Source organism: Zea mays, chromosome 2 (assembly GCF_902167145.1).
Source record: "Zea mays cultivar B73 chromosome 2, Zm-B73-REFERENCE-NAM-5.0, whole genome shotgun sequence".
In the NCBI taxonomy this organism is placed as follows: Eukaryota; Viridiplantae; Streptophyta; class Magnoliopsida; order Poales; family Poaceae; genus Zea; species Zea mays.
This window is the reverse complement of record NC_050097.1, coordinates 87,282,838-87,310,233: the sequence shown is the minus strand read 5'-3', so window position 1 is coordinate 87,310,233 and position 27,396 is coordinate 87,282,838. Positions and strand designations below refer to the sequence as shown.

At 46.5% G+C, this 27,396-nt stretch overlaps 1 protein-coding gene across 3 annotated transcripts in view; it reads left to right on the top strand.

Annotated features, from left to right (window-relative positions):
• Positions 1-4,477: 4,477 nt before the first annotated feature.
• Positions 4,478-27,396, top strand: part of LOC103648775 (probable cleavage and polyadenylation specificity factor subunit 1) — a 72,939-nt gene continuing 50,020 nt past the window's right edge. The window contains exons 1-13 of one of the 3 annotated variants that reach the window (XM_020548358.2): positions 4,478-4,992; positions 5,099-5,236; positions 5,751-5,904; positions 6,083-6,218; positions 7,762-7,907; positions 8,937-9,032; positions 9,130-9,182; positions 10,742-10,873; positions 10,982-11,033; positions 11,130-11,246; positions 12,230-12,367; positions 12,546-12,671; positions 24,560-24,637. In XM_020548358.2, coding sequence (XP_020403947.1) covers positions 4,646-4,992; positions 5,099-5,236; positions 5,751-5,904; positions 6,083-6,218; positions 7,762-7,907; positions 8,937-9,032; positions 9,130-9,182; positions 10,742-10,873; positions 10,982-11,033; positions 11,130-11,246; positions 12,230-12,367; positions 12,546-12,671; positions 24,560-24,637 — 1,713 coding nt within the window. In that variant the 5' untranslated portion in view covers positions 4,478-4,645. The remainder of the gene's footprint in view (positions 4,993-5,098; positions 5,237-5,750; positions 5,905-6,082; positions 6,219-7,761; positions 7,908-8,936; positions 9,033-9,129; positions 9,183-10,741; positions 10,874-10,981; positions 11,034-11,129; positions 11,247-12,229; positions 12,368-12,545; positions 12,672-24,559; positions 24,638-27,396) is intronic. The other 2 variants (XM_020548356.2, XM_020548357.2) reach the window with 2 other exon arrangements.

Below are 27,396 nucleotides of genomic sequence, written 5' to 3'. Positions count from 1 at the left end.
ACGGCGCGGCGGCGGCGCCGAGGAGGGGTGGCGGCGGCGCTAGGGCAGAGGAGAGGCGGCGGCGGTGCTAGGGTTAGGGTGAGGGTGAGGGAGAGAGAGAGAGGGAGAGGGAGGGGATTTTTGGAAAAAAGAAAAAAAAGAGGGGGGAACGGTTGGGCCGACTGGGCCCAAAAGGGGGGGGAGAGGGGGCGCGCGGCTAGGCCGGCGCGGGGCCCACGCGGGAAGAAGGGGGGGTAGGGGGGCGGCTGGGCCGCCAGCTGGGCCGGTCGAAAGGGGGGCGGTTGGGCCGAAAGGGGAGAGGGGGGAAGAGAAAAAAAGAAAGAAAAAAAAAGAAAAGGCTTTTTCTTTTTCCTAATTTCTAATTTCCTCTAGATGAAAGCATTCACATTTTTTAATCAATCAAAAAGTATGCATGGTTCGGCATGGTGCATCACACAAAATAAAGTGTTTTAAGGTTTTGCTTTACACGAGGTCTAAAGCCAAAACCCGCTGTGACTTTGGAAAAGATCAAGGCTTAGCGAGAAGAAAAGGGAAAAAGGAAAGAGTAACGCCTGAATTTGGTGAGAGAAAAGAAGAAAAAATTCTACCACCAAATTCAGGGCGTTACATGGGCACTCTCCTTACATCTATAAAAGGGGAGGTCCATGGCCTTCCGCGGAGGGGGGGGGAGAAGACGACGGCCGCGAGACTCTCTCTCTCTCTCTCTCGCGACGCTGGTAACCCCTACTACAAGCACCCCCGGTGCGAGATAATACAAGCCGCATTCCCCCTTGTGTTCCATCTTGCGCCAACCCATCTGGGCAGGGGCACGCAGCGATAAATTCACTGGTCGGCTCGGTTGAGGGTCCCTCGGGTCCGAAACGCCGACAACTTTGCAACTTTATTGTAAAAAATACTTTGTAACATTTAGTGTGTAGATCATTTGATGAAACATGTAAATTACTGTAATATATTTCTTTACGATGCGTGAAATTTACACACATACCGTTTTTGAGCCTTCGGCGAAAAAACACCTTCCATTCTTTTCATGCTTCATAAAGAAAGAGATCCCTTCTATAGCAAGTCTGATAAAACTGTATTTCCCGAAGCTTACTTCGTGCCTCGGCACATTTTCATTTTGACGAAGCATTTGCCGAAGATTTACTTCGTATTCAATTTTTATGCCGTCAATGCAATATGATGTATGATGATATGATGCAAAATGATGAGTATGTCGAAGACACACACCCACACGCACACACTGGAATACACAAGACTCTGCATCCTCTTAGGAACATCTTTTGAGTCTTTAAGCTCTGCATCCCCTTAGGAATGACTTTTGAGCTTCTTCACCTTCTATTTCGGTGGCATTTAAGCTCTACGTCCCCTTAGGAACGACTTTTGAGCTTCTTCACCTTATATTTCGTTGGTATTTGGCTCTGCATCCCCTTAGGAACGACTTTTGAGAAGAAAACTTACACTACGCTCCCTTAGGAACAACTTTTGCAACTTCGGATTGTAATTTTTGGCTCTGCATTCCCTTAGGAACGACTTTTGAGCAGAAAACTTACACTGCGCTCTCTTAGGAATGACTTTTGAAGCTTCAGATCGTAATTTTTGGCTCTGCATTCCCTTAGGAACGACTTTTGAGCTTCGAAATTTTCTTTGTTTCCTTAGAGACGTCTTTCGAGCTTCGTAAATCCATGAGGATGATATATTTCACTCTGGTGTAGGCACAATTATTACAAGAGATTGAAATTAAGTTCTTCATTACTTGTCTCTCATGTAGAAAATAAAATGACATAAAAGATAAAAGTACGTCAACAGTAGGATATTCCTCAGTATATATGCTTCGACTCTGGTACAGTGTTGTTGACTGTACGAGCTTCGGACTCCTCTCTGAAGTCGCGCTGCTGTTGGGCATGCTGGTGCCCTTCTGGATGTTGGCTTCGGGTATGAGTAGGTGGCAATGGTGGTGGCAGTGGGAGCTAATGCCAGGAAGCTTGTGAATGACTTGCCGAAGCAACAGAAGCTGCAGGTTGATTACCCACGTATTCTGGTATGTACGGAGAGTAGCACGAAGCAGTATGTAAAACCTGCTTCGGCTGATTCTGTCGCGCTTCTGCTTCGGTAATCTCTTTTTGCTTCTGAATGGTGATCTGGCATGTTCTTGTAGTGTAGCCCTTGTCTTCACCACAAAATAAGCAATAGAGTTTCCTGGGTTGATCCCCATATCTTCCTCCGAAGCCCTGCCGCCTCTGCCCCTTGGAGCTGGTGGCCTGAAAGAACTTTGTTGTTGCCCTGAAGATTGTAAGTTATGTTGTGGCCTCTGAAACTGGCTTCCTCTGTCATCACTCTGAGTGTAATTGTGGATTGATCTGACATGCCTAGGGTAGAGTCTTCCTCCGAAGCCCCTAGTCATCTCAGAAAACCTATAAGCTTCTTCCCTTCTCTGGCGGAAATCATTATCGGCCTGGATGTACTCATCCATCTTCTGAAGCAGCTTCTCAATGACGATTTCATTGGGCACTGTGGGTGCTTGTGCTCTCAAACGCAAGAACCTTCGGACATACGCCTGGAGGTATTCTTCGTGATCTTGCGTGCACTGGAACAAAGCTTGAGCATTAACTGGCTTCGTCTGGAACCCTTGAAAACTGGTGATCAGCATGTCCTTCAGCTTCTGCCATGATGTGATTGTTCCTGACCGAAGAGAGTAGTACCAGGTTTGTGCAACATTCTTGAATGCCATGACGAAGTATTTCGCCATGATTGCAGTATTGCCCCCATATGAAGATATGGTTGCTTCGTAGCTCATCAGAAACTGCTTTAGATCTGAGTGCCCATCATACATGAGGAGATGGGGTGGATTGTATGATGGCGGCCATGGGGTAGCCTGCAGTTCTGCTGATAGAGGAGAAGCATCATCAAAAGCAAAATTTCCATGATGCAAATCATCATACCATTCGTCATCATCGTAGGAATTGTCCTGACGAAGCTCTCTGCGTTGAGATCTTCGGTCCTGGTCATCTTGAGTGAGATGACACATTTCCTCAGCAGCCTCATCGATCTTCTTCTGTAAATCGGAGAGACGAAGCATCTTCTCCTTCTTCCTCTGGACCTGTTGATGGATGGCTTCGAGGTTTGGTCCAACTCCTCCTCCTGAGGCGTTGGACTTGTAGCCTTCCTTTTTTGGCTTCTGGCTTCGCGTAGTGTTTCTTGGTTGACGTCCAGCGACTGTAATGCAGCCCCTAGCCCGGAAGACTTCTTCGGCGGCATGACGAAAAGATCATAGCTTTGCCGAAGGTGGTCGAATGAGTTCACCGGAGGTGGATACCAATGTTGGGGACTTGTTCTCAAATACTATGAATTAAGAACAAGGCAACACAAATGTTAATGGTTAAAGGTCTTCATCCTCCGAAGCATTATCTCCTTTAAGATATAATGATCTTCAAACGAAGGTCGTGAAGGTCATACCTTCATCATTTCAATATATAATGGAAAGCAGAAGCATGAGTTACGTATAAAGAATACAAATAATCATTATATTACTTATATTCTTATTGAATAACCATGAATAAACATTAACAATATTGAATTATATTGATACCTTCGGCTTGATAGAAGGTAAGAATCCAAGTGTGACGTGAAAATGAATACAAGTCAGCGTGAACAGTACAGTGCTACTGTTCATCTATTTATAGGCACATGACGCAGCCTGTGTAAAATTACATCCATACCCTTGACATTTACTATTGACTTAGCGATAATCTATCGAGGACTAGACAACCTTTTCCCCTTTAAGTCGGTTTCATTTTCCACCGCTAAGCCGAAGCTTCTACACGGGTATCTTCGGAACTGGTTCATCCTTCTCCCAAACTGCACTTTTCATATCGTGTACAACTTTATCCCAAGGCTGAAGGTCCCTGTATATATATTATACTTGGAGAACATGTTAGTCGTGTTTTTGAAGACCTTCGAAAGATAAAGGCCCCAACACCTAAATCCTTGCAACTAAATACGTGGATTATATTTGTGTGAGCTGATTGCCTGAATTTTGTGTACCTGACATGTAAATGTGTTGATTATATTTGTGTGAGCTGTTGGCATGCTTTTATTTATTTGGCATGAGAGACACCCTGTAAGCTCAGGTTTTTTAATTCGGGTTTTATCGATAAACCAAAGTAAAAAACCAATACCGAACTTGTCACCTTTTCTTTTTATGTAAACCCATCGGTTTTTTATATGAAAAACCAAAAAACCAACCGAATTTTTAAAAAACCGAATGCCCAGCCCAGCCTAAGAGGGTGTTTGAATGCACTAGGGCTAATAGTTAGTGACTAAAATTAGTTGAAACATCCAAACATCCTAGCTAATAGTTTAACTATTAACTATTTTTGTAAATTAGTTAATAGTTAGGTAGTTATTTATTAGCTAGCTAATTCCACTAACAAATTTTAGCCAACTAACTATTAGTTGTAGTGCATTCAAACACCCCTAAGTATGAATAAGCTAGTCCCAAAATTGCAAAAAATGTCTTCGCTGAGCGAAGGGTTTTCTAGGGTTTTGGTACGAAACCCCCCTTCGTCCCGTCGCATTTCGTTCAAAATCGCGCGGTCAAATCCGAGCTCGGGGCCATCGCCGTCGCCGCGCCTCCCATCCCGCGAAGATGAGCTACGCGGCGTACAAGATGATGCATTTGCCCACCGGAATCGACCATTGCGCTGCCGGCTTCATCACCCACTCCCCCGCCGACGCTGCCGCCTTCTCCACGCCCGCGCCCGCGCCCACCGCCGCCGCTGGACCCGACGGCGATATTGACTCCACTGCGGCTAGGGCACCCCGGCGAGTGGGTCCTACCCCCAACCTGGTTGTGTCGGCGGCTAACGTGCTCGAGGTGTATGCCGTGAGGGCCGAGGTCGCGACTGGGGCCGAGGATGCGGGTAATTCTTCGTCTACCGGCACCATCCTGGATGGTATCTCCGGGGCTCGACTGGAACTTGTGTGCCATTACAGGTGCAAACAAATGGCTCTTGCCTCTTTGCATTCACTTTTAGCTGTAAATTTCAGGTATTGATTTTGTGCATCTTGGAGGACTAATCATTCTCTGAACGACATTTAGGCTTCACGGTAACATTGAATCGATGGCTGTGTTGTCCGATGGCACAGAGAATAGGCGAGACTCCATTGCAGTTACGTTTAACGATGCAAAAATAACATGTCTGGAGTTTGATGACAGCATCAATGGCCTGCGGACAAGGTAGCACATAATCCACTCGTTTCTCATTTTGGACAACTTAGGAATAAAAAAAGTTCAATTGCTGTATGTCGGCACAATGATGTAAATTTAAAAGTAATAACAGCATTGGATATTAGAGTTTTTCTTATGGCGTGACAAGGGATAAATGAAACAATATCAACTTACAAAGAAAGACCCCATGTTTTTTTTCTGTTTGAGGTGTCGAAGGATTCTACTTTTTGTCATTTTTAGATTCACTTTATTGATTGCTTTGTTGGGTACTTGGGTATCATCTACGGATCGGTGTACCCCAACTTGCTTGGGATTAAAAGGATTTGTTTTTGCTGTGTAGTCATTTTAGAACCAAGCTGCTGATGATTGAGCTAGTTTGCTCACAAATAGATAAAGTTACATGTAGCACTGTTTTTCTTCTCTGACTTTCTTTCTAATGTACACTAACCTAAACTAATTGCTCTTCTTGATTGAGCTCGTTTGTTGTCCCTTGCCTAACAGATTATGATTCGTGATGTTGCAGCTCAATGCATTGTTTTGAAGGCCCTGAATGGTTCCATCTGAAAAGGGGCAGGGAATCATTTGCCTGGGGTCCTATCATAAAAGGGGATCCTCAAGGCAGATGTGGTGCTGTACTTGTTTATGGATTACAGATAATAATTTTGAAAGCAGCTCAGGTGGAGTTCGCTTGATGGTCTCCTTTTTCATCATGAAATTCAACTATCTGTGGTTTATTCTTAGCTCTTATAATTTTGATTCATTTAACCTCAACTTTTAGTCTGGTTTTCTAACATTCTGAGAACTAAGCTGGGCTCTTTCGAACCAGTTACAAGGGTTTTACTTATGCATTATTAGGTTGGGCAGAGCTTAGTAGGAGAGGATGAACCTACACGCGTGTTGAGTTCCACTGCTGTTCGGATTGAATCTTCGTATGTGATTGATTTACGTGATCTAGAAATGAATCACATCAAAGACTTTACATTTGTGCATGGTGAGATAGGATCTATTTTTACTTTATTTTCACTTTGGATTGTTTTCTATATCAAAGCCCGCATTTTAATATTTGTTTTATCATGGTTACTAAAGCGGTAAATCGATAAAATGTTAGGAGCCACTTTTTCAACATTTAAATGTTGAGACGAACGTTGAAACATCTTTTCAGACTTGACATAAAACGACATGATAGGATATGTTCATACTCATAAGTTGAGTACTTGAGTTCACAAAACAAATAGTATAAAAGGAAATGGATTAAGTTCAACCACACCAGTCTATGCAACATGCAATTTAGAACTTGCATTTAGGATTAGTAACAATCATCCAACTCATCAATATCAAGAGCGTGTGCATCCATTTCTTGATCATCACCATCCGTCTTCATCTTCACTTGCTGAATTAGCCTCCTCTTCCTCAATGGCATGATAGAGGAGCAGGGCGACGATGAAATGGCGATGAAATGGTGGATTTACTGGATGCTGGTGCATGGCGTCTTGACCTAGGACCTGATAGCTGCTGGCAACACTGGCTACTAGAGGAGCTAGAGGGCGGCGTTGGCTAGTGGCGGCGTTGGCTAGTGGCAGCGTTGGAGGTGGCGGGTGTTGGTTGCTGGCGACGATGATGGGTGGCGTTGTTGGAGGAGGCATGCGATGTTGGATCAAGCGGCGCTGTAGCGGGTGGCAAGGTTATTAAAACGATAAAACACTCATGGGTGAAGTTTTGTCTTTAAACGTTTAAACTTTGTAAACTTTGTTTAAACGTAGTTTTAAACAACATATGAAAAATAACAATATATCATAATTTCAGACAATAACATGAAGTTAAATACCAAAACAGAGAGGTTAGTGGCTTACCAAAACTTCACCCATGAGCCGGATTGGACCCAAAAGTAACTAACAGACTGGGTCCAAAAGTAGCTAATGGTATAAAACGCATGAAACACTGCGTTTTACAGTTTAGAACGCCAAAACGCTTAAACACGGTTTCAACCTCTAATTAGAGTTTTGACGTTTAAACGTAGTTTTGATAACAGTGGCGGAGCTTCACCATAGGATTTGGTGTGTGTGTGTGGGAGTCTATATAATTGAGGACTAAACAATGATGAATAGCACAAAGATCACTATTTAGACAATGAAGATCACATTAGGCAGGGTTGGCCATGGCCTGGCTTGGTCTTAACCAAGCTCCGACCTTGGATTCAGATATGGTCGGTGGCTGCAGAGATGGACAGCATGGCCATGCAGAGGGGCAGCATGAGCCGCAAAGAGGAGTCAACCGGGGGGGGGGGGGGGGTGTGCGTGGGTCGGAGATTCACCCAAGGGATCAGCTACAGGCTAGACCTCCTCTCCTACACTATAACTTGGTGATGATTTATGGGACACAGTTGTTTAATTTTGTTCTTTTGCTTTGGCCACTGCTTCTAGTTCTGTGTATCACAAGTTCCTTTGTTTCCACACATTTTGCATACATATTTGTTAATATTGGTACAAACTTACCATATTCAGAACTCAGCCATTTCCATTTTATGATGCCTTCAGGTTATATTGAGCCTGTGTTGGTCATACTTCATGAGCGAGAGCCTACATGGGCTGGGCGTATCTCATCGAAGAGCCAAACATGCATGCTATCTGCGTTTAGTATAAGCATGGGTTTAAAGCAACATCCGATGATATGGTCTGCTGCTGTAAGTGTTCAAGATCAGTCATAAGCTTTTGCCTGTTTTTGTCTAAGTTCACTGTCTTCCATATGTGTTCTGACATTGTTTGAGCAAAAGATTCATGGCATATTTATGTGGCTTGGCTATCCAAGAATCATCAAATCAATTTGTTATATCTTGTTGATAAAGTATGCTAGTGTAGTAGTGTTGTTTTTTAATGATAACTTCTGCAATTTTATACAAATAAGCAATGTTTCACAGGTTTATGTAACTATTTCTTTACTTCTACTAGCAAAATGCTCGTACATTGCTACGGTTTCCATTTATATTTAAGTAAAGAATATAAAACATAAAGACATGTGTTCTGTTAGCTAGGTGGGTGTGAACGTGGGTTTATAGTCAACAACCATGGTTCGAATCCCTATTTGTACATAATTTTAGCATTTTCAATTTAAATTTAAATGTGGGGACACGATGACGGTGAAAACTGTGGAACCAGGAGAACTGATGCTTTAATGTAGTAGAGAAATCCTTGAAATTTAGGTCCTCATTGCCCGCCTCTGCATTTATCTTATATTTTTCTCTGGAAATTGTTTGGAAGTTACCCAATGACTTGATTATTATTAACTTTTTTCTGTTGTTTTGAGTCCAGACCTGATACATTATTACTTGCTAAGCTTACATTATTTGTACTTAACTGACAAAATATGTAACAAATCATGGTTATCCTCTGAAGAACTTGGTTTTAAAGCAAATAAATTATTTTGACTGAATTTTTTTCATAGCAAAGATCGTATTGATGGAGCACTGTGTTCAGTTTTGATTTTGATGTCTATGTTTTTTTTGGGATTCAAAAAGGTTTATTAATTTTCAATTTGTTCCATGGTGCCTGCTAGTTGCATTCTTGTTCTTAGCATGGCTTCTGTCCTACCTTATGATTTTGCTGGGCTTGTTGTGTTTCTTTCCTTTACGTGTTCATGGCTTAATTAATCCATTTTCATGGACTCGATATAAATTTTACACTTACCTTTACAAAATACTGCTTGTTCTTTCCAGAAACTTCCACATGATGCATATCAACTTCTTGCAGTGCCCCCTCCTATAAGTGGCATTCTTGTGATCTGTGCAAATTCAATCCATTATCATAGTCAGGTTTGTCGACCTAAGTACTCATGGTTCATGGACATTATTCATTTGTTGATTGGTTGAGCTCTAGCCATCCATTCACCAATTATCTTTGTTGTTGCAGTCCACTTCTTGTTCACTTGCCTTGAACAGTTTCTCATCACAGCCTGACGGAAGGTAGTATCTTGCTTAAAATCACAATCCCTACCTTTCTTATGACTCGTCGTACTTATCATTATAATAAGTGCATGTTTGTTATTTGCCAAAACAATTGTTTCTTGCTGCTAACTCATAAACTGCCTTCTGTTATTTGTTATCTTTTTTAATACCTTTTACTACTACATGGTTGAACTCCTCAGACATCTTGTTTGACTGGAAGATACAGTTGAACTTGGTTAGCCATACTATAGCTATGTCCCTGAGGCATCTCCATGCCTCAATTGGGATACCATCAGGGCCCATCGTCTTACCACCTTTCATCATCTTCAATTCCTCTCTAATCTAAGATTCTTGATCCTATGCACAAAGCGTCTTTTGGTGTTAATGTGTTATCAAAAGGGTCATCCAACCAAAAGGTTGTGTCCCCATTCTCTTCATTGAACATCGCCATCTACATCTGATTTCATCCTCCTTCACCAAGATGGGCTCCGTTTCATCCTTAATACAATTGGTTGAAGTTCCTTGCCTTCCTCTCACGGACTCTAACTATCCTATATATTGTTGGGAATAGTCCCACATTGTCTGGTGAGAGTGGAAAAGCATGGTTTATATGGTTGAGGGTGCAACCCCCTATCAGGCTAGCTTTTTGGGGGAGTGTTGGCCCAAGAGACCTAAAGCCCGCTGCTATACGTGCGGGCGCGTGTGTCGCGGCCCGACAGCCTGGGTGGGCGCGCCGTGTGTGCGGGCGGCCCCGACGGACACACCGTGTGTCGGCGGTCCAGTTCCAACAATTGGTATCAAAGCCAGGTTGGCCAGCATTCTCAGACAAATCTCGACTCACAATGTGTGAGGGGGAGACTCACAATGTGCGAGGGGGAGATTGTTGGGAATAGTCCCACATTGTCTGGTGAGAGTGGAAAAGCATGGTTTATATGGTTGAGAGTGCAACCCCCTATCAGGCTAGCTTTTTGGGGGAGTGTTGGCCCAAGAGACCTAAAGCCCGCTGCTATACGTGCGGGCGCGTGTGTCACGACCCGACAGCCTGGGTGGGCGCGCCGTGTGTGCGGGCGGCCCCGACGGACACGCCGTGTGTCGGCGGTCCAGTTCCAACATATATGTCCTCTCCTTTCTTCGTACTAAAACATCGGTAAAAATTCTCATAACCCTACCTTTTGCCACACTCAGCTCACTTTGCGGTCTTTCATCCTTTCATTTAAATGCAGTGTGTAGAACTACAGCCGCTTGAATTAAGGAAATTAGGTTGGTCCTTATCCTTTATTCAGGAGCACACACATCTATTCTATTCCTAATCTGTCTTAAAATCTCTAGAACGCCTTGTATTTTTGGTTGGAGGGAGTAGTCAACAGGGTGCCATTGCTGCTCCTGCTCCTCATATTCACCTTCTCTATATCAAAAGATGATGGTGCCTATCTAGTATGAAAATTTTATAGTTGGGTTCCATATACAATATAATTTTATTTTGATCCATCCATGACTGTGGATGCTGTTTCTTAGTTTCCTTACTCTTCATTGGAGGTTTTAGATGGTCATTTTATTTTTCTATATCAACATGGCAGCCCAGAGATTCTTAAAACAAGTTTTCATGTTGAGCTTGATGTAGCTAAAGCAACATGGTTATCCCATGACATTGTGATGTTTTCATCAAAGAATGGAGAAATACTATTACTAACAGTGGTTTATGATGGGCGGTACGGCACTATTACTTACTGTTCATTTGAGAAAATCATACTTACAGATTTTACAAGTGTTTTAAACTTTGTATTGATTATTATTATTGTTTGTTTTTTTGTTTACAGAGCTGTGCAAAGATTAGATCTTATGAAATCCAAAGCATCTGTTCTTAGTTCGGTTGGTTATCTATGCACTTGCTGTTCTCATGTGCCTTTGTTTTGTCCCTTAACTGAAGGGCTGATGTTTTTATGTCTATGTACCTGCTTGCTATAGGGTGCTACAACTCTTGGAAGTTCGTTCATATTTCTTGGCAGTCGTCTTGCAGATAGCCTTCTTGTGCAATTTTCATGTGGCATGCCAACATCGGTTCTGCCTGATCTAACAGATGAGGTTAGTTTTATGACCTCTATCTCTGGATGTCCTCTTAAATATTTGTTTTTATTTGAGAATCCCCCCCCCCCCCCCCCCCTGTATGTTAAAAAATGTACTGCTCACTTCGAATGAGTTCTTGCTTACTGCCACTGTTACAGTGTTAACATATAGCTAAAAAGTTCCATTATTACCGTATTTGCAGCTAGCACTAGAACTTATCAGTAAAAGAATCTTTTTAAATTTCCATATTTGCAATAAGCACTCAAGTTTTAGTAAAATATATTTTTTAGTTTCTTTCTTTAGAAAATAACGAAACGGCCTCTAGTTGAGTTGGTTAGGTGGTCTGAGTAGCACTCCTCAGGCCTTGAGTTCGACTCCCTGTGGAATGAATTTTAGGCCAGGGTTAAAAAGATCCTCTCGTCTATCCTGTTACTAACATTGGGATTAAGCCTCAATAGTAATATCTAATATATATAGAATATAGAGGTGGACCTAATGGGCCTTAACATGTCCCACAACAAAGCAAAGGTCTAAGGCCTGGCCCCTGTCGCAGTCGTTCTCTCATGGGTTACGGTGCCACTGTGTATGGGTGGGGCAAGGGTTCAGGGGTTTTCAATGTAAGCAGTCCATTTTAATTCCCAATGGATGGCTGGACAGATGTATTATATGTGTACTGCAATATGTGCTCTCACTAGGCTTGCTACAGGCCAGCCAAATGTGCTGGTTCGCGAGCCGGCTCATGAGCATGCAACAAGCCGAGCCGAGTCGCATTGATGAGCTAGTAAAACGTCCGACACGAGCCTGGCTCGGCTCGTTCACCCAATGAGCCATATCGAGCCGAGCTAGGCTCGGCTCGGCTCATTTCGAGCCCAATCTTTCTGTACATGCTTCTAGCTATGCACATATAATTTGTAACACATGCACAGTGAGCTTTTTTTGTGAGGTATGCTAAACTCCTTGACCCATGGTGACTGATATATGGTTATCTACTTGTGTAACAGCCTGCTGATATTGAAAGTGATCTGCCTTTCTCAAAGCGCCTAAAGAGGATTCCCTCTGATGTTCTACAAGATGTTACTAGTGTTGAGGAACTTTCTTTTCATAATAAGGCAGTGCCAAATATTGTAGATTCAGCAGAGGTATGAAGAACACTTTCTGTTGTGTGGTAACTATCTGTTTATGGTTACCTTCTATTGCGCTGTAATATTTTTCCATTTGCTGTAGGTGATATGGTTTCTACTGTCTAAGTTCATTTTAATGGTTACATGATGAGTTTGCTGCTGCTCATTGCTAATTTATTTCACCAAAACTTTACAGAAGATCTCATTTGTTGTGAGAGATGCTCTGATCAATGTTGGTCCTCTGAAAGATTTTGCATATGGTTTAAGAACTAATTCTGATCCCAACGCAGCAGGCATTGCGAAGCAAAGCAATTATGAGCTGGTAATTATGATACTCTTACCTTTCAATTCTCGATTATAATTATATGTCTACATTTTCATTTGTTATAGCTTGGTCTCACATGTACATGTACTTTGCTACAAGTTTTTATGATTGTTTTTACCAAGAAACATGGTTGATTGATTGGTTCCATCAATTGCTGAAAATGCCAGTGTTTTATGGGATTAATACTAGCTAGCTGGGTTTGAGACGTTCCATCTTATATGCAAATTTAGTTTCTGAAATCAAGGGAAGCTATTGAAAAATAAGGAGGACAAAGAAAATGTGGTAAAAGCTTACTGAAAACTAACAAGGGAGCTTGGCAGTGCTTGGTTTCTGTGCAGGCTCCGATTTTTACCTGAATGTGTTTATGCAATCCTTGCAACAAGAACAATGTCAAGAATGGGAGGAATGCCAATAATCCAATTAATACCTACATTAGAACATGGAAGATAATGATATATGATCAGGTGCTATTTTGTAGTCCTTTTTTCAAAAACATATTTTGCAAATAGGACCTCTAGGATTCAATTTCAGACAATGGACCCAAGGGCTCAGCTCTTATTGGCATGGAGGTCAGGGTACATAGCAACATAGCATGGTGCCTCGTGATCCTTATATTGCAGCAAGTTTGGCTTTTAATGTCACAACTCTGAGTTATCTACATTTGGTGAGACCTGAGATGACAATTACAATCAATCTCCTGTTTTCATTTAGAACTATTGTCTCAGAGGATCCTTTTGGCCTTTGTAAACCAAGCTTTTGAAATGAACCAAATAAAATAATGGCAACATGCAATTAACAACCATGGATTCTTTTTCACTCGTTTTACTGCATGCATTAGCTGCTGGTGTATTCTTTTGTACTCTGCATTTAATGGAATTTTTTACGGGGTAAACATTGCTGGAAGCAGATCCCTTCTGGTTGTTTGGGATGGGAAGACACCAAAGCCTGGCCTCATCTTTAATATTCTCGATGATTTTTGACCACACTAGGGGAAGCCTTATCAAAAAAGCACATGCGTTTCAGTGCTTCCACAGCCACCAAGCCACAAATGTCACCAGAGAGTTAAAACCTCCTCTCTTAGGCACTCTCGACAAAGCTGATGCCCACCAATCTTGGAAAACTGAGGACTCGGGATCAGTTGCAAGATGTTGCATGCCTATGAGTGAGAGCACCGTGAACCAGGTTAGCAAAGAGGCATGCCACTAGAATATGCTGCACCGATTCTTCCTCTTGATAATGTAACGGACAAAGCTTCAGATGTTATAAGCCTCGACGAGCCAGACGATTTGCTGTCCAACAACGATTTAGAGAGGCCACCCATAAGAAAAAATGCACTTAAGAGGTGCCCACACCTTCCGAATACGCGCAGTAGGTTCAAACACCACAGCTTCCACAAAGAAACATTTTTTTTTCGACCATGCTGAAACTACACCAGAGATGAGACTCATCCTTGACCCAATTGATGACCATGCTGAAACTAGGCTGCACACCATTAAAAACACAGCGGTTGCGGTGATTCCAGATGGCCCAAGCACCAAGAATGATCAAAGAATTCAAGCCCTTGTGTAGCTTCTTGTTTGCTGGAACAGCAGGAGCTGCGGCAACTCCTTCCCACCAATCCTCAAAGGAAGAACTCTCAAGGTTAGGAGCATGGTGTTGCAACCCAACAGATTTCATAATCTGAATCTTGATCACATAGGGTACAAAATTGAGGGTGAGGTAGTCCTTTCTTTGCTAGGTGGTCTGCAGTCCAGCAGCGATTGTGAGCCACAAGCCACACGAAGAACTTGCATTTACTAGGAGCCCAAGATTTCCAAATCCTTTCCCAAGGTTTAAAAGTTGTTGCTCCAAGAAAGAAACCGGCATATGCCGATTTGCAGAGTAGAAACCTGAGCTTGAAAGCTGCCAGATATGCTTATCCTCTTGATCCGGGTCTAAGGCCCAGTCTGCAGTGAGGTCCCAAACCTTGAGGAAATCAGACAAAACATTTACAGTGATAGCTCCCAAACCTTGAGGAAATCAGACAAAACATTTACAGTGATAGCTCCTCTGATGTCATGTACCCAGTTCCTTGAATTGAGGGCATCGTGGACAGACTTTGAGGATAATGTGCCTATCGCGGAAGGAAACCAAACGTGCTGATCACGAATCTTAGGGTTAAGCTGAAAGTCTTGCTGCATATCTCAACATGTAAAAAATTCATAGAAAGCCTGCAGGGATAGATCATCTCGATCATCATTCACCCACTGTTTATTGGGCAAAGCATCATGCACTGATTTGATCCTGAGGATATACATATGCACTGATGGAACCAGGTTCAGTGCGAGCTCAGCTAAGGATTTACCGTGCAACCAACGATCCAACCAAAATAGAGTCCCTGCCCTGTCATCGACTGTTGTCCGCACTGGCGCAACAAACATGGCTACCACACAAGGATGAACCTGCACATCAAGGCATGCCCATCAATGACCCGGTTGGATTTTTTTGTATCGGAGGAGAATAGACTTGTATTAACTATAATATGTGGGAAGATACATAGTAGCACCCATAATAGGCTATATACAAGGTCTTGGCCCAACATGGAACAACACATTCTAACATCTCTCGTAGCTGAAACTGCAGCGACAACATCACAACATATGTTGAGACTAGAGCGAAACTACGAGAACATTGGCGTAGGGAAACCCTTGGTGAAGATGTTGATGAACTGAGAAGTCGTTGGAACCTGAAGGACACAGACATCACCAATGACAACACGATCATGAACAAAATGGAGGTCGATCTCAATATGCTTTGTTTGCTGGTGCTGGACGGGGTTGGTGGAGAGGTAAGTGGAGCTGACGTTGTTGCGGTAGACGAGGGTGTTGTTGGAGATATGCCTGTGAAGCTCCAGAAGGAGCTACCGAAGCCAGCGCATCTCAGTCACACTGTTACTCTGTTAGCCACGCCACGGTACTCGGCCTCGACACTCGAGCGGGAGACAACAATCTATCACTTCGATGTCTAGGAGACGAGGTTGCTACCTAGGAAGACGACATAGCCAGAGGTAGACCGACGCATGTCCGAACAACCCTTCCAGTCAGCGTCAGTGTAGGCGACAAGTGTTGACGCCGAGGAAAGCCGAAGAAGGCCACAACTGAGGCTGCCCTGGAGGCACTGGAGAATTTGCTTCACAACGGTGTGGTGTGGCTCTTGGGGATCATGCATATGTAGGCACACCTGTTGAACAACATAGGAGATATCCATCCTGGTGAAGTTGAGGTACTGGAGAGTGCCAACAAGGCTCCAGTACGTAGTGGGGTCACAGACAAGGGATCTAGCGGTGTGTATCCACCGGGGTGGAGCAACGCTTGCAATCAGCCATGCCATCCCACTCAAGGAGATCTATGTGTATGCCCGCTGCTGAAGGAACAGGTCGTGGGGGAAGTGCTCAACAACAATGCCCAAGATGTAATGAAGCTATCTCAGATCTTTAATAGCAAACTTCTGCTACAAGGCTGATATGGTCCGCTACAAGAGGGCAGGACCGAAGGCCGTGAGGACAATGTCATCGACGTATAGAAGCAGGTATACAGTGTCACTGCGGCGATAAATGAACATCGATGTGTCCGACTTGGTCTCGATAAAGCATGCAGGTCATAGTGGAGATGTGCTTGCTAAGGGTTAAGGACCATCAATCAGCCCAACTTGCTGCCTCCCTATTGTGGGCTTGTGACTCTAGCCTCCTCTCCTTCACCCTCATGTTTGTCCTATCGCCGCCACCCTCACGGATGTTGTCTTCATGGAGGCGCCACATGGAGGGGAGTTAGTCCTTTGAGAGCCTGTCAACGTTGACATACACAGAGTCACAACACGGAGTCACAATCCTTTGAGATGAATGTGGGTTGCAGCAAGATATTTCTTTATTTTTAACACTTTCCTTAAATAGTAAAACCTATGTTAGAGAATGTTTTTTTCCCAAAACTAACATCTTTGTGTGCACGAACCTCCATGGCCTGGCCAAAATATACACTCACATGTCACGGCTAACATGGCACACCAATCACGTGCTAACGGGTAATGTGACCCTTTACTGTGTCATGACAGGGATAGGAAGCCTCACGCTCTTGGATCTCCTCGTCTCTATGTTCTTTCCCTCTACCCCATATATAACCATTGTGTTGACTAATGACTACTGCTACTAGAGACTAGACTCTAGAGTACTAGTTCGAAATGATTACAATAAGTATGCTACATATGAATGATATGTTTTCTTCATGTCCGAAGAAAATATTCGAAACGACATTATCCGCATCCAACTCGTTCCGTATTCGACACGTGACTATCCGTATCCGTAACTGAGACAATTCGGATCTGAACAAAAAAAAAGAAAACAAATATAAAGTTAGTAATATCCGTCCGTATTTGATCCGTTTACATCCGTACATAATGGGTTGTATACAAGGCCTAGGCCCAACAGGGAACAACACACTCTAACATTGTGAAGCCATAGCCATCTCATATTTAGTGACCAACCCAACACCTAGATTATGAATTCCAAGCCTGCCCAGCTCATGTGGTGCAAATTTTTTGCCATCCAACTAAATGGCTCCCTTTGATGTCTTTCTTTCCCTTCCATAAGAACCCTCGTCTGATCTTGTCGAATACCTTGATCACCCACTTGGGGTACTGATTACTGAATGACAATGAGTTGGTAGATTGGAATAGCGGTTAGAACCAATTTTATTAGTGTCTCTCTTCCAGCAGGATGATAATTGCTGCTTTCCAACCAGGGAGTCGGTCAATCTTATCAATGAGCGGATATAAATTTCTCTTGGCTAGTTTCCACTGCCAACGGCATTCGAAGGTATTTACAAGGAAAAAGCTCCACATTAAAAAAGTACCTGCCGTACTGATGGAATAAGTCTTGAGCATCTAGAGGACAGCCTGCTTTTGACTGTCCTCTGTAGTCCTTTAGCATCTAGAGGACAGCTTGACTGTCCTCTGTAGTCTCTTTAGCATCTAGAGGACAGCAGTCGCTTTTTGACTGTCCTCTGTAGTCGCTTTAGCATCTAGAGGACAACAGTCGCTTTTTGACTGTCCTCTGTAGTCTCTTTAGCATCTAGAGGACAATCCTGTTGTGTAGTGTGTGTGAGAAGGTGTGGTAGTGCAGCCCCTAGGGCTATAAATATGTGTCCCCAACCCCTCTAAGGGTATGACATTGTGTAGTGTTTGAGGAAATAAACAGAAAATTGCCCCAACTCATAGTGTCATCCTCTTGATGAGAGTTAGAGTCCCTCTACTTACAATTGGTATCAGAGCCAAACTATCCTGCAGTCTAAACATCTCTTGCTCATCTCCTTCCCGCGCCTCTCCCCACACTCAGTCGGCAGCAAGAGCTCCAACTGTTCCTTCCTATCCTGCTCAGACGAGCAACCTTTCGTCTGAGACAGCCTCTTCCACACGCAGCGACCCCTCACTAGCCCACCATGTCCCTACGCTCGGCCACTTCGAGTGCGCGGCGCCAGCAGGAGGCCGAGGTCGCCGCGGCACAAGAACGCGAGTGAGCAGCAGCAGCGGCTGCAGCGACAGCGGCGAGGGCAGCACGGTTGGCGGCGGCGGAACTGGCAGCGGCGAGAGCGGAAGTAGAAGCAGCGGAGGCGGCGGATGCTGCACGTGCGGCGGCAACAGAGCTCGAGGTTCTGCGCGGCAGTAGAGCTGGCAGCTCTGCTTCTGTCGACGACAACACCGACGAAGAGCTCAGGCTGGCGAGGGAAGCAGCGCGAGAGCAGGCGGCACAGTGGGCAACCGCGCATCCCCATGGGGGCGCGCGTGGTGGCAGCCCGGATAGGCGCCGACGCGCTGACGGCGCTCCAGGCGGGGGCGCACGCGGCGGCAGCCCAGACGGGCGTAGACGCGTCGGCGGTGCTCCCGGCGGCGGCGACCGAGTCGACGGAGATCGCGGCCTCTACAGGCGGCGCGGTTCTCCCTCCCCGGGTCGGTACCATGGTCGCCGCATGGCCCAGGCCATTGTCAGGGACATCGGTCCCGGCGGTGGGTGGCCTACCCTCACCAAGACCAACTACGTCGAGTGGGCCGCAGTGATGAGGGTACGGCTCCAGGTTCGCCACATGTGGGAAGCAGTTCGTTACGACGACGTCGACTACCACGAGGATCGGCGGGCGCTGGATGCCCTCATTGCTGCAGTCCCGCCCGAGATGCAGTTTTCGCTTTCCCAGAAGCGGACTGCCAAGGAGGCCTGGGACGCCATTGCTGCGACCCGCATCGGCAGCGATCCTGCCCGCAAGACCACACTGCAGGCACTTCGCAAGGAGTGGGAGAACCTGGCCTTCAAGCCAGGTGAGGATGTTGATGACTTTGCTCTCTGCCTCAACACTCTGTTGCAGAAGATGGTGCAGTTCGGCGACGACACCTACGATGAGGAGAGAGCTGTTGAGAAGCTCTTCCGTTGCATCCCCGAGAAGTACAGGCAGATTGCTCGCTCGATCGAGTCTCTGCTAGACCTCTCCACGATGACGATCGAAGAGGCGATTGGTCGCCTCAAGGTGGTCGACGGCGACGAACCACAGGCTCTCTCTGGGCCTATCACTATCGGCGGGAAGCTACATCTCACTCGGGAGCAGTGGGAGGCCTGCCAGGGTGACAAGAAGAAGGGGGAGTCCTCCTCGACACGAGGCCGCAAACGCGGCAAGCCGCGCAAGGCGCGTGGAGGCGCCCAGGCCGGGGCGCGAGGACATGCTGAGGGTGGTGCACGTGGAGGTGCCCAAGGCGGCGCCGTAGGCAACAAGAAGCCGGCACGAGACGACGGCTGCCACAACTGCGGCAAGCTTGGCCACTGGGCCAGGGATTGTCGGCAGCCACGACGTGGCCAGGCCAACGTCGCACAGGCGGAGGCGGAGGAGGAGGCCCTGCTCCTGGCACATGCAAGCATCGAGCCATCTCCAGCGGCACCGATCGCAGCGGCACTCCTCCACCTTGATGAGTCGAAAGCACGCGCTTTCCTCGGCGACGGCTCCAACAAGGACATGATCGAAGGATGGTGCCTCGACACCGGCGCCACTCATCACATGACCGACCGACGGGAGTTCTTCACCGAGCTTGACTCTAGCGTCCGAGGCTCCGTCAAGTTTGGGGACGCCTCCAGTGTAGAGATCAAGGGCGCCGGCTCAGTCGTCTTCACCGCCACGTCTGGTGAGCACAGGCTGCTCACCGGAGTCTACTACATCCCCGCGTTGAGAAACTCTATCATCAGCTTGGGACAGCTGGATGAGAACGGTTCGCGCGTGGAGGTCGAGCACGGAGTCATGAGGATCTGGGATCCCTCTCGTCGTCTTCTTGCCAAGGTACGCAGGAGTGCAAATCGGCTTTACATCCTCAATGTGAAGGTGGCACAACCTTGCTGCCTTGCTGCTCGTCGAGACGACGGGGCATGGCAGTGGCACGAGCGCTTCGGGCACCTTAACTTCGAAGCCCTGAAGCGGCTCAGCGCCAAAGAGATGGTACGAGGCCTGCCGTGCCTTGACCATGTGGAGCAATTCTGCGATGTCTGCGTGTTGACAAAGCAGAGACGACTCCCCTTTCCCCAGCAGTCGAGCTTCCGAGCCAAGGAGAGGCTCGAGCTCGTGCATGGACTTGTGTGGCCCGGTGATACCAGCCACACCAGGAGGACGACGCTACTTCTTGCTGCTCGTCGACGATCTCTCCCGCTACATGTGGGTGATGATCCTTGGCAGCAAGGGAGAGGCTGCGAACGCCATCAGGCGTGTGCAGGTCGCTGCGGAGGCGGAGTGCGGCCGCAAGCTGCGCGTGCTGCGCACCGATAACGGCGGCGAATTCACGGCGGCTGAGTTCGCGTCGTACTGCGCGGATGAGGGCGTTCAGCGCCACTACTCCGCGCCGTACAGCCCGCAGCAGAACGACGTCGTCGAGCGGCGCAACCAGACGGTTGTGGGGATGGCTCGAGCTCTCCTCAAGCAGAGAGGAATGCCAACTGTCTTCTGGGGAGAGGCGGTGGTGACAGCGGTTTACATCCTCAACCGCTCGCCCACCAAGGCTCTCAACGGGATGACACCGTACGAGGCTTGGCATGGGCGCAAGCCGGCGGTCTCTCACCTACGGGTCTTCGACTGCCTCGCGTTCACCAAGGAGCTTGGCCACATCAGCAAGCTCGACGATAGGAGCACCCCGGGGGTGTTCATTGGCTACGCGGAGGGCTCGAAGGCCTACCGCATCCTTGACCCAAGAACAAAGCGTGTGCGCACGGCGCGCGACGTAGTGTTCGACGAAGGGCGAGGATGGGCGTGGGACAAGGCGGTGGACGACGACACGACTCCGACGTACGACTTCACCATCGAGTACGTCCACTTTGAGGGAGCTAGGGGAGTAGGCAACTCTTCTCCGAGCAGGTCTACCCCAGCCCCCAAGTCTCCACCGACTCCAGCGCCAAACTCTCCAGCTCCTGCTACAACGAGCTCTTCACCACCACGCACTCCAGCCACGACTCCGGCTACAGCGAGCTCTTCGCCACCACGTACTCCAGCACCGACGGTACCCTCTCCGGGAACGTCCTCTCCGACACCAGCTCGTGTCGAGCACGACCCAGTGGAGCTCGTGACCCCTCTGTCCCGCGATGAGGAGCACGTCGACGCGTGCTACGACGGCGAGCCGTTGCGGTATCGAAGGGTGGAGGGCCTTCTCCTCGACCCGTCGGTGCCAGGCCCTGCATCTCGCATTCTGGCAGGAGAGTTGCATCTTGCATGCGACGATGGTGAGCCTCGGTCTTTCGCGGAGGCCGAGAAACATGCGGCTTGGCGTGCTGCGATGCAGTCGGAGATGGACGCGGTTGAGACGAACCGCACTTGGGAGCTCGCTGATCTCCCTCATGGTCATCGCGCGATCACCCTTAAGTGGGTGTTCAAACTGAAGAGGGATGAAGCCGGCGCCATCGTCAAGCATAAGGCTCGCTTGGTGGCACGTGATTTCTTGCAGCAGGAGGGGATCGATTTCGACGATGCCTTCGCCCCTGTAGCACGGATGGAATCCGTGCGACTCCTCCTCGCGCTGGCAGCCCTGGAGGGCTGGCATGTTCATCACATGGATGTCAAGTCGGCGTTTCTTAACGACGACTTAAAGGAGGAGGTCTACGTACACCAGCCGCCAGGTTTTGCGATCCCTGGCAAGGAAGGCAAGGTGTTGCGCCTGCGCAAGGCCCTCTACGGCTTGCGACAGGCACCAAGGGCGTGGAATGCCAAGCTGGATTCCACGCTCAAGAGGATGGGCTTCATGCCAAGCCCGCACGAGGCGACCATCTATCGGCGGGGCAATGGAGAAAATGCCCTGCTGGTGGGTGTCTACGTCGACGACTTGGTGATCACCGGCGCCAAGGATGCAGAGGTGGCAGCGTTCAAGGAAGAGATGAAGGCCACCTTCCAAATGAGTGACCTGGGGCATCTCTCCTTCTACCTGGGGATTGAGGTGCACCAGGGAGACTCCAGGATCACACTTCGCCAGACCGCCTACGCCAAACGTATTGTTGAGCTGGCTGGGCTCACCGACTGCAACCCAGCTCTCACTCCGATGGAGGAGAGGCTGAAGCTGAGTCGCGACAGCACGACGGAGGAGGTGGATGCTACTCAGTACCGACGTCTTGTGGGGAGCCTTCGCTACCTCGTCCACACACGACCTGACTTGGCATACTCTGTCGGCTACGTTAGTCGGTTCTTGCAGCGATCGACGACGGAGCATGAGCAGGCTGTGAAGAGGATCATCCGCTATGTTGCGGGGACTCTCGACTACGGTCTCTACTACCCGAGGTGCCCTGGGGAGGCACACCTTGTCGGGTACAGCGACAGCGACCACGCCGGCGACATCGACACTAGCAAGAGCACAAGCGGGATCCTCTTCTTCCTCGGCAAGTGCCTCATTAGCTGGCAGTCGGTCAAGCAGCAGGTGGTGGCCATGTCCAGCTGCGAGGCCGAGTACATAGCGGCGTCCACTGCTTCGACTCAGGCGCTCTGGCTGGCTCGACTGCTCGGTGATCTCCTCGGGAGAGACACTGGAGCGGTGGAACTCAGGGTGGACAGCCAGTCTGCTCTGGCATTGGCCAAGAACCCCGTGTTCCATGAACGGAGCAAGCACATCCGGCTGAGATACCACTTCATCCGAGACTGCTTGGCAGAAGGGAGCATCAAGGCGCGTACATCAACACCAAGGATCAGCTTGCAGACCTGCTCACCAAGCCCCTTGGGAAGATCAAGTTTGTTGAGCTTTGCTCCAGGTCCGGGATGGCCCAACTTTCTCACAAGACGACGCCCAAGACTTAAGGGGAGAATGATGGAATAAGTCTTGAGCATCTAGAGGACAGCCTGCTTTTGACTGTCCTCTGTAGTCCTTTAGCATCTAGAGGACAGCTTGACTGTCCTCTGTAGTCTCTTTAGCATCTAGAGGACAGCAGTCGCTTTTTGACTGTCCTCTGTAGTCGCTTTAGCATCTAGAGGACAACAGTCGCTTTTTGACTGTCCTCTGTAGTCTCTTTAGCATCTAGAGGACAATCCTGTTGTGTAGTGTGTGTGAGAAGGTGTGGTAGTGCAGCCCCTAGGGCTATAAATATGTGTCCCCAACCCCTCTAACGGTATGACATTGTGTAGTGTTTGAGGAAATAAACAGAAAATTGCCCCAACTCATAGTGTCATCCTCTTGATGAGAGTTAGAGTCCCTCTACTTACACGTACAACCTCCAAATCTTGATCCCCACATCTGATAGGAGTGACAGCTCTTCCTGAAATTAGAGGCTTCACTGAATACCTTAACGATTTCTTTGACCAGCAGTAATTCCTCAGCAGGGAGTTGTACGAACATCACTACATCATTAGCATAAAGGGACAGCCTTGCCCACTGCCCCTATTCAACAAAGGTTGCAGCAGTCCCTGCTCTGAAGCCTTGGCAATTAGAGAATTCAGGACATCCATCACTATATGCACAACATAGGGGACACGGGGTCTCCTTGGCGGAGGCCTTGCCGGTGATAAATTAAATCACCCGGCTCACTGTTTAGAAGCACTCTAGTGGAGGAAGAGCACTGCAGCTTGGAAAGCAAATTGCACTTGCACCAGACCGGCCTGAAGCCCAAATATCTAAGAACTTCCAACAGAGAAACGTCGAATGCCTTACTAATATCAAGTTTAATAAGCACCTTAGCCTCCTGAAAATGTAGCGCCTTGGCAGTATTTTGAACCAGCATAAAATTACCATGAATACACCTTCCCTTGACAAAAGCACTTTGACTAGAAGAAACCAAACTGTGTAATCTTTGGGCTAGCCGATTCACCAATAGTTTGGTCACTATTTTGGCAAAACTATGAATTAAGCTTATGGGGCAGAAGTCCTTGACCTCGATATCATTAGGCAACTTTGTAAAAGAGTGATCTAAGCTGAATTAAGGAAGTATAACCGGCTAACATCTCCTTGCATAACTCTGCTAATGGCAGCCATGAAATCTACCTTAATAATCTGCCAATCCGCTTTGTAAAAATGCTCGGTAAAACTATCTGGCCCTAGTGCTTTATCAGACGACATGGTCTTAATAGTGTTCCACACCTCCTCAGTAATAACCTCGTCCATCTCCGTAAGATTCATAAGTGTCATGTGAAATGCCTGGAGTTCTAGGGATAGATTCCGCTGCCTTCCTGTACCTCCTGATTGAAGTGATTCATAATTTTACTCTGGTTACCATTGTTCACATCAAATCTTTGTTGCTGTACAGGGCTACAGGCAATGAACTAAAAAAATAAATCTGTCACGATTTCATAGTTTAAATACTGTAGCTGTACAGTCTTTGTCGTCCTTCATTTAATTTTCTTCCTTTGTGATAATATTGGGTGTTTCAGGTGTGTTGTTCTGGGCATGGAAAAAATGGAACGCTCTCGGCCCTTCAACAATCTATCCGTCCAGATTTAATTACCGAGGTGCATGCCTTTTTCTTTCTTCTTTTTGTATTTTTTAGTCCAATCACTTTTCACTCCTTTGGGAAGCAGATAATTCTTGGTTCATTTGCTTTCTTTTTCAATTTGATGCAATATGACACCTGATATTGTTCTTCTGGACATAGTTTTTCTTTTCTCGAACTGCATAGGAGAACTGCGTGTCATTTCAATAAGGAGATAGAAGTACAAAGGAAAGAGGTGAAGTGCTTTTTCCAGACTCCAAAACACACAAAAAAGCACCACAGAAAAAAACCCGACAAACTTTAGAGAACCTTAGATTTTGCAAAATCAGGTTGGACCACTTTACCACATTTGTGATTTATAACTTCGATATAGAATGCACATAGTGGTTGTTTTTCGTTGGACTATTGGGAAGGAAATGTAATTACATGATCATAATATTATGAGAGCAGTTTTTGTGCCAGGTGGGCTAGTGTCCTGGATATCTGGAAATTTAATTCCGTCGGCTCGACGAACTTCGGAAAGAGACTAAAGGGAACTAACACTCCAAACATTCAGCCTATCGAGTGTTCAATATTTTTTGTGATACAGAATAAGGTAGCAACTCAAGTGTGTACACTATTGAAGCGGAGAGTTTTGGAAACTATCAGGAATAGCATTGCAATAAAATAAATTATCACTGAACATGAGCAAGTGCTGGAGCCATCAGAAATACCATCTCAATAAACTCAGTTATGACTGAACCTTAGCAAAGCAATGGAAACCCATCTGAGGCAGCATTCAAATAAAATCAGCTATCCCATAAAATTTGGAGACCGTCAAAGACGCATTCCAGTGCGTGGCAGGAAATTTTAATCACTGCACTTTATAAATTTTTGAAGACAACTTCCATTAAAACAAATCATAGCGATTGTAGACAACGATCTGAATGTTGAGGGCGCCATACAAAAATCTAATACTATATAGCTGTTCTAAGTTATATAACTTTTTAATGTTTTCTTTTGCTCGGATGATTCCTTTCAATGTGTTCCTACCATAGTTTTAAGGTGTCAAGGCGACCGATGCCCCTTTTTACCTTTTAAGCAGTAAGCGTAAGGCGAGGTGATACCTTAATTATTTTTAAAATATAAGAAGAGAAAAAGACATAGAAAAGAAAAAGAAAAAAGTTACAGCCCAACAAGCACATCAATGTTAGGTTAACTTTCCCCACTCCTAGGTATTCAGCCAGTTATTTCCTCCCCACCTCCCCACACCCCCTCTACGCTGCCACCGACTGCTCGCCATGGAAGAGACGTCTCTACGCCATCGCCGACCACTCTTCGCCATGGAAGATGCCAATCCTCTTCCTCCCCCTCTTTCCCATCGCCTACGGCGGTGGACTCTGCTCTGGGCACGCCTTCCAGGCCATTGGCAGTGACACCTGCCGGTGTGGCCGCCGCCTTTCCCTCCCCGGTGCCAAGGTTTTAAAGTCAGCTAGTCGACTCTAGCTGCCTGAGCACTGATAAGGTGACTAATCGTGATTAGTCATCGATTTGCTTGATTAGTTGAGCCTAGTCGGCTCCTAGTCATCCTATAGTCGTACCTACAACAGGACCATGTGTGTGTGTAGCTGTAGCAGGACTGCAGATCTATTGACAATATTACAATATTGTTACCTTTGGATATGACGAAGGATGATTAGTCCATAGGGCTGTGGAGATTATATATAGAGGCCAACATGCCATAGCAATAGGATGGGCCTAATGGGCCTTAACACCTCCCTCAAACTCAAGGTGGAAGTGGAGGATCTGAAGCATTGAGTTTGATAAAGTGAAAGTGATGTTCAGCTCTGGTTTGCGCTTTGGTGAAGAAATCAGCGAATTGAGATTCTGAAGGCACATATTGAAGATCAATAGTCTTTTGATGACAATGAGACCGAGTGAATGATGCATCAACACCAATATGTTTAGTAAGTTCATGCTTCACAGGATCATGAGCAATTTGTATAGGACCCATGTTATCACATAAAAGAGGTGTTGGACTATCACAAGATACACCAAGATCAGCCAAGAGCCGTCTCAGCCAAATAATTTCAGCAGTAGTGGTGGCAAGAGCTCGAAGTTTTGCTTGAGTACTAGAGCGAGAAATGGTTGCTTGCTTCTTGGATTCCATGTAACAGGAGAGGATCCAAGAAGAATACAGTAACCTGTGACGGGGCGTCGTTCAGTAGGATCACGTGCCCAGGTGGCATTAGACTTGTTAGAGTACCCGTTTAGGGTTTGGGGTCTAACCCGTGTAATTACCCTCTCACCCCTATGTAATGGGCCAGGCCCAACTAACTCAGTCTTTAAATACAACACGCAACCCTGTCTTAGGGTTAGGGTTTCCAACAAGAGTTAAGCATGAAACTGTCAGCAACATAAAGTAAACATCTAGATCTCGTTCCTGTAAATATCTCAACAAACGAAGCAAATGACCATAATGAACTGAGGTAGGAGCAGATACAAACTGACTCAAAATTTGAACAACATGAGCAATATCAGGTCTGGTGATTGTAAGGTAAACAAGACTGCCCACAATACGACGATATCAAGATGAATCCTCTAAAGGTGTCCCATCAGTCGGACGAAGTTGCAAGTGAATATCCATTGGTGTCGCAGGAGTGTGAGTATCTGTAATACCAGAACGATGAAGAAGTTGTTGGATGTACTTGGACTGTGATAAATAAAATCCTTTTCTGGTCTGTAGGACCTCAATACCCAAAAAATAACTAAGAGGACCCAAATCAGACATCTGAAATT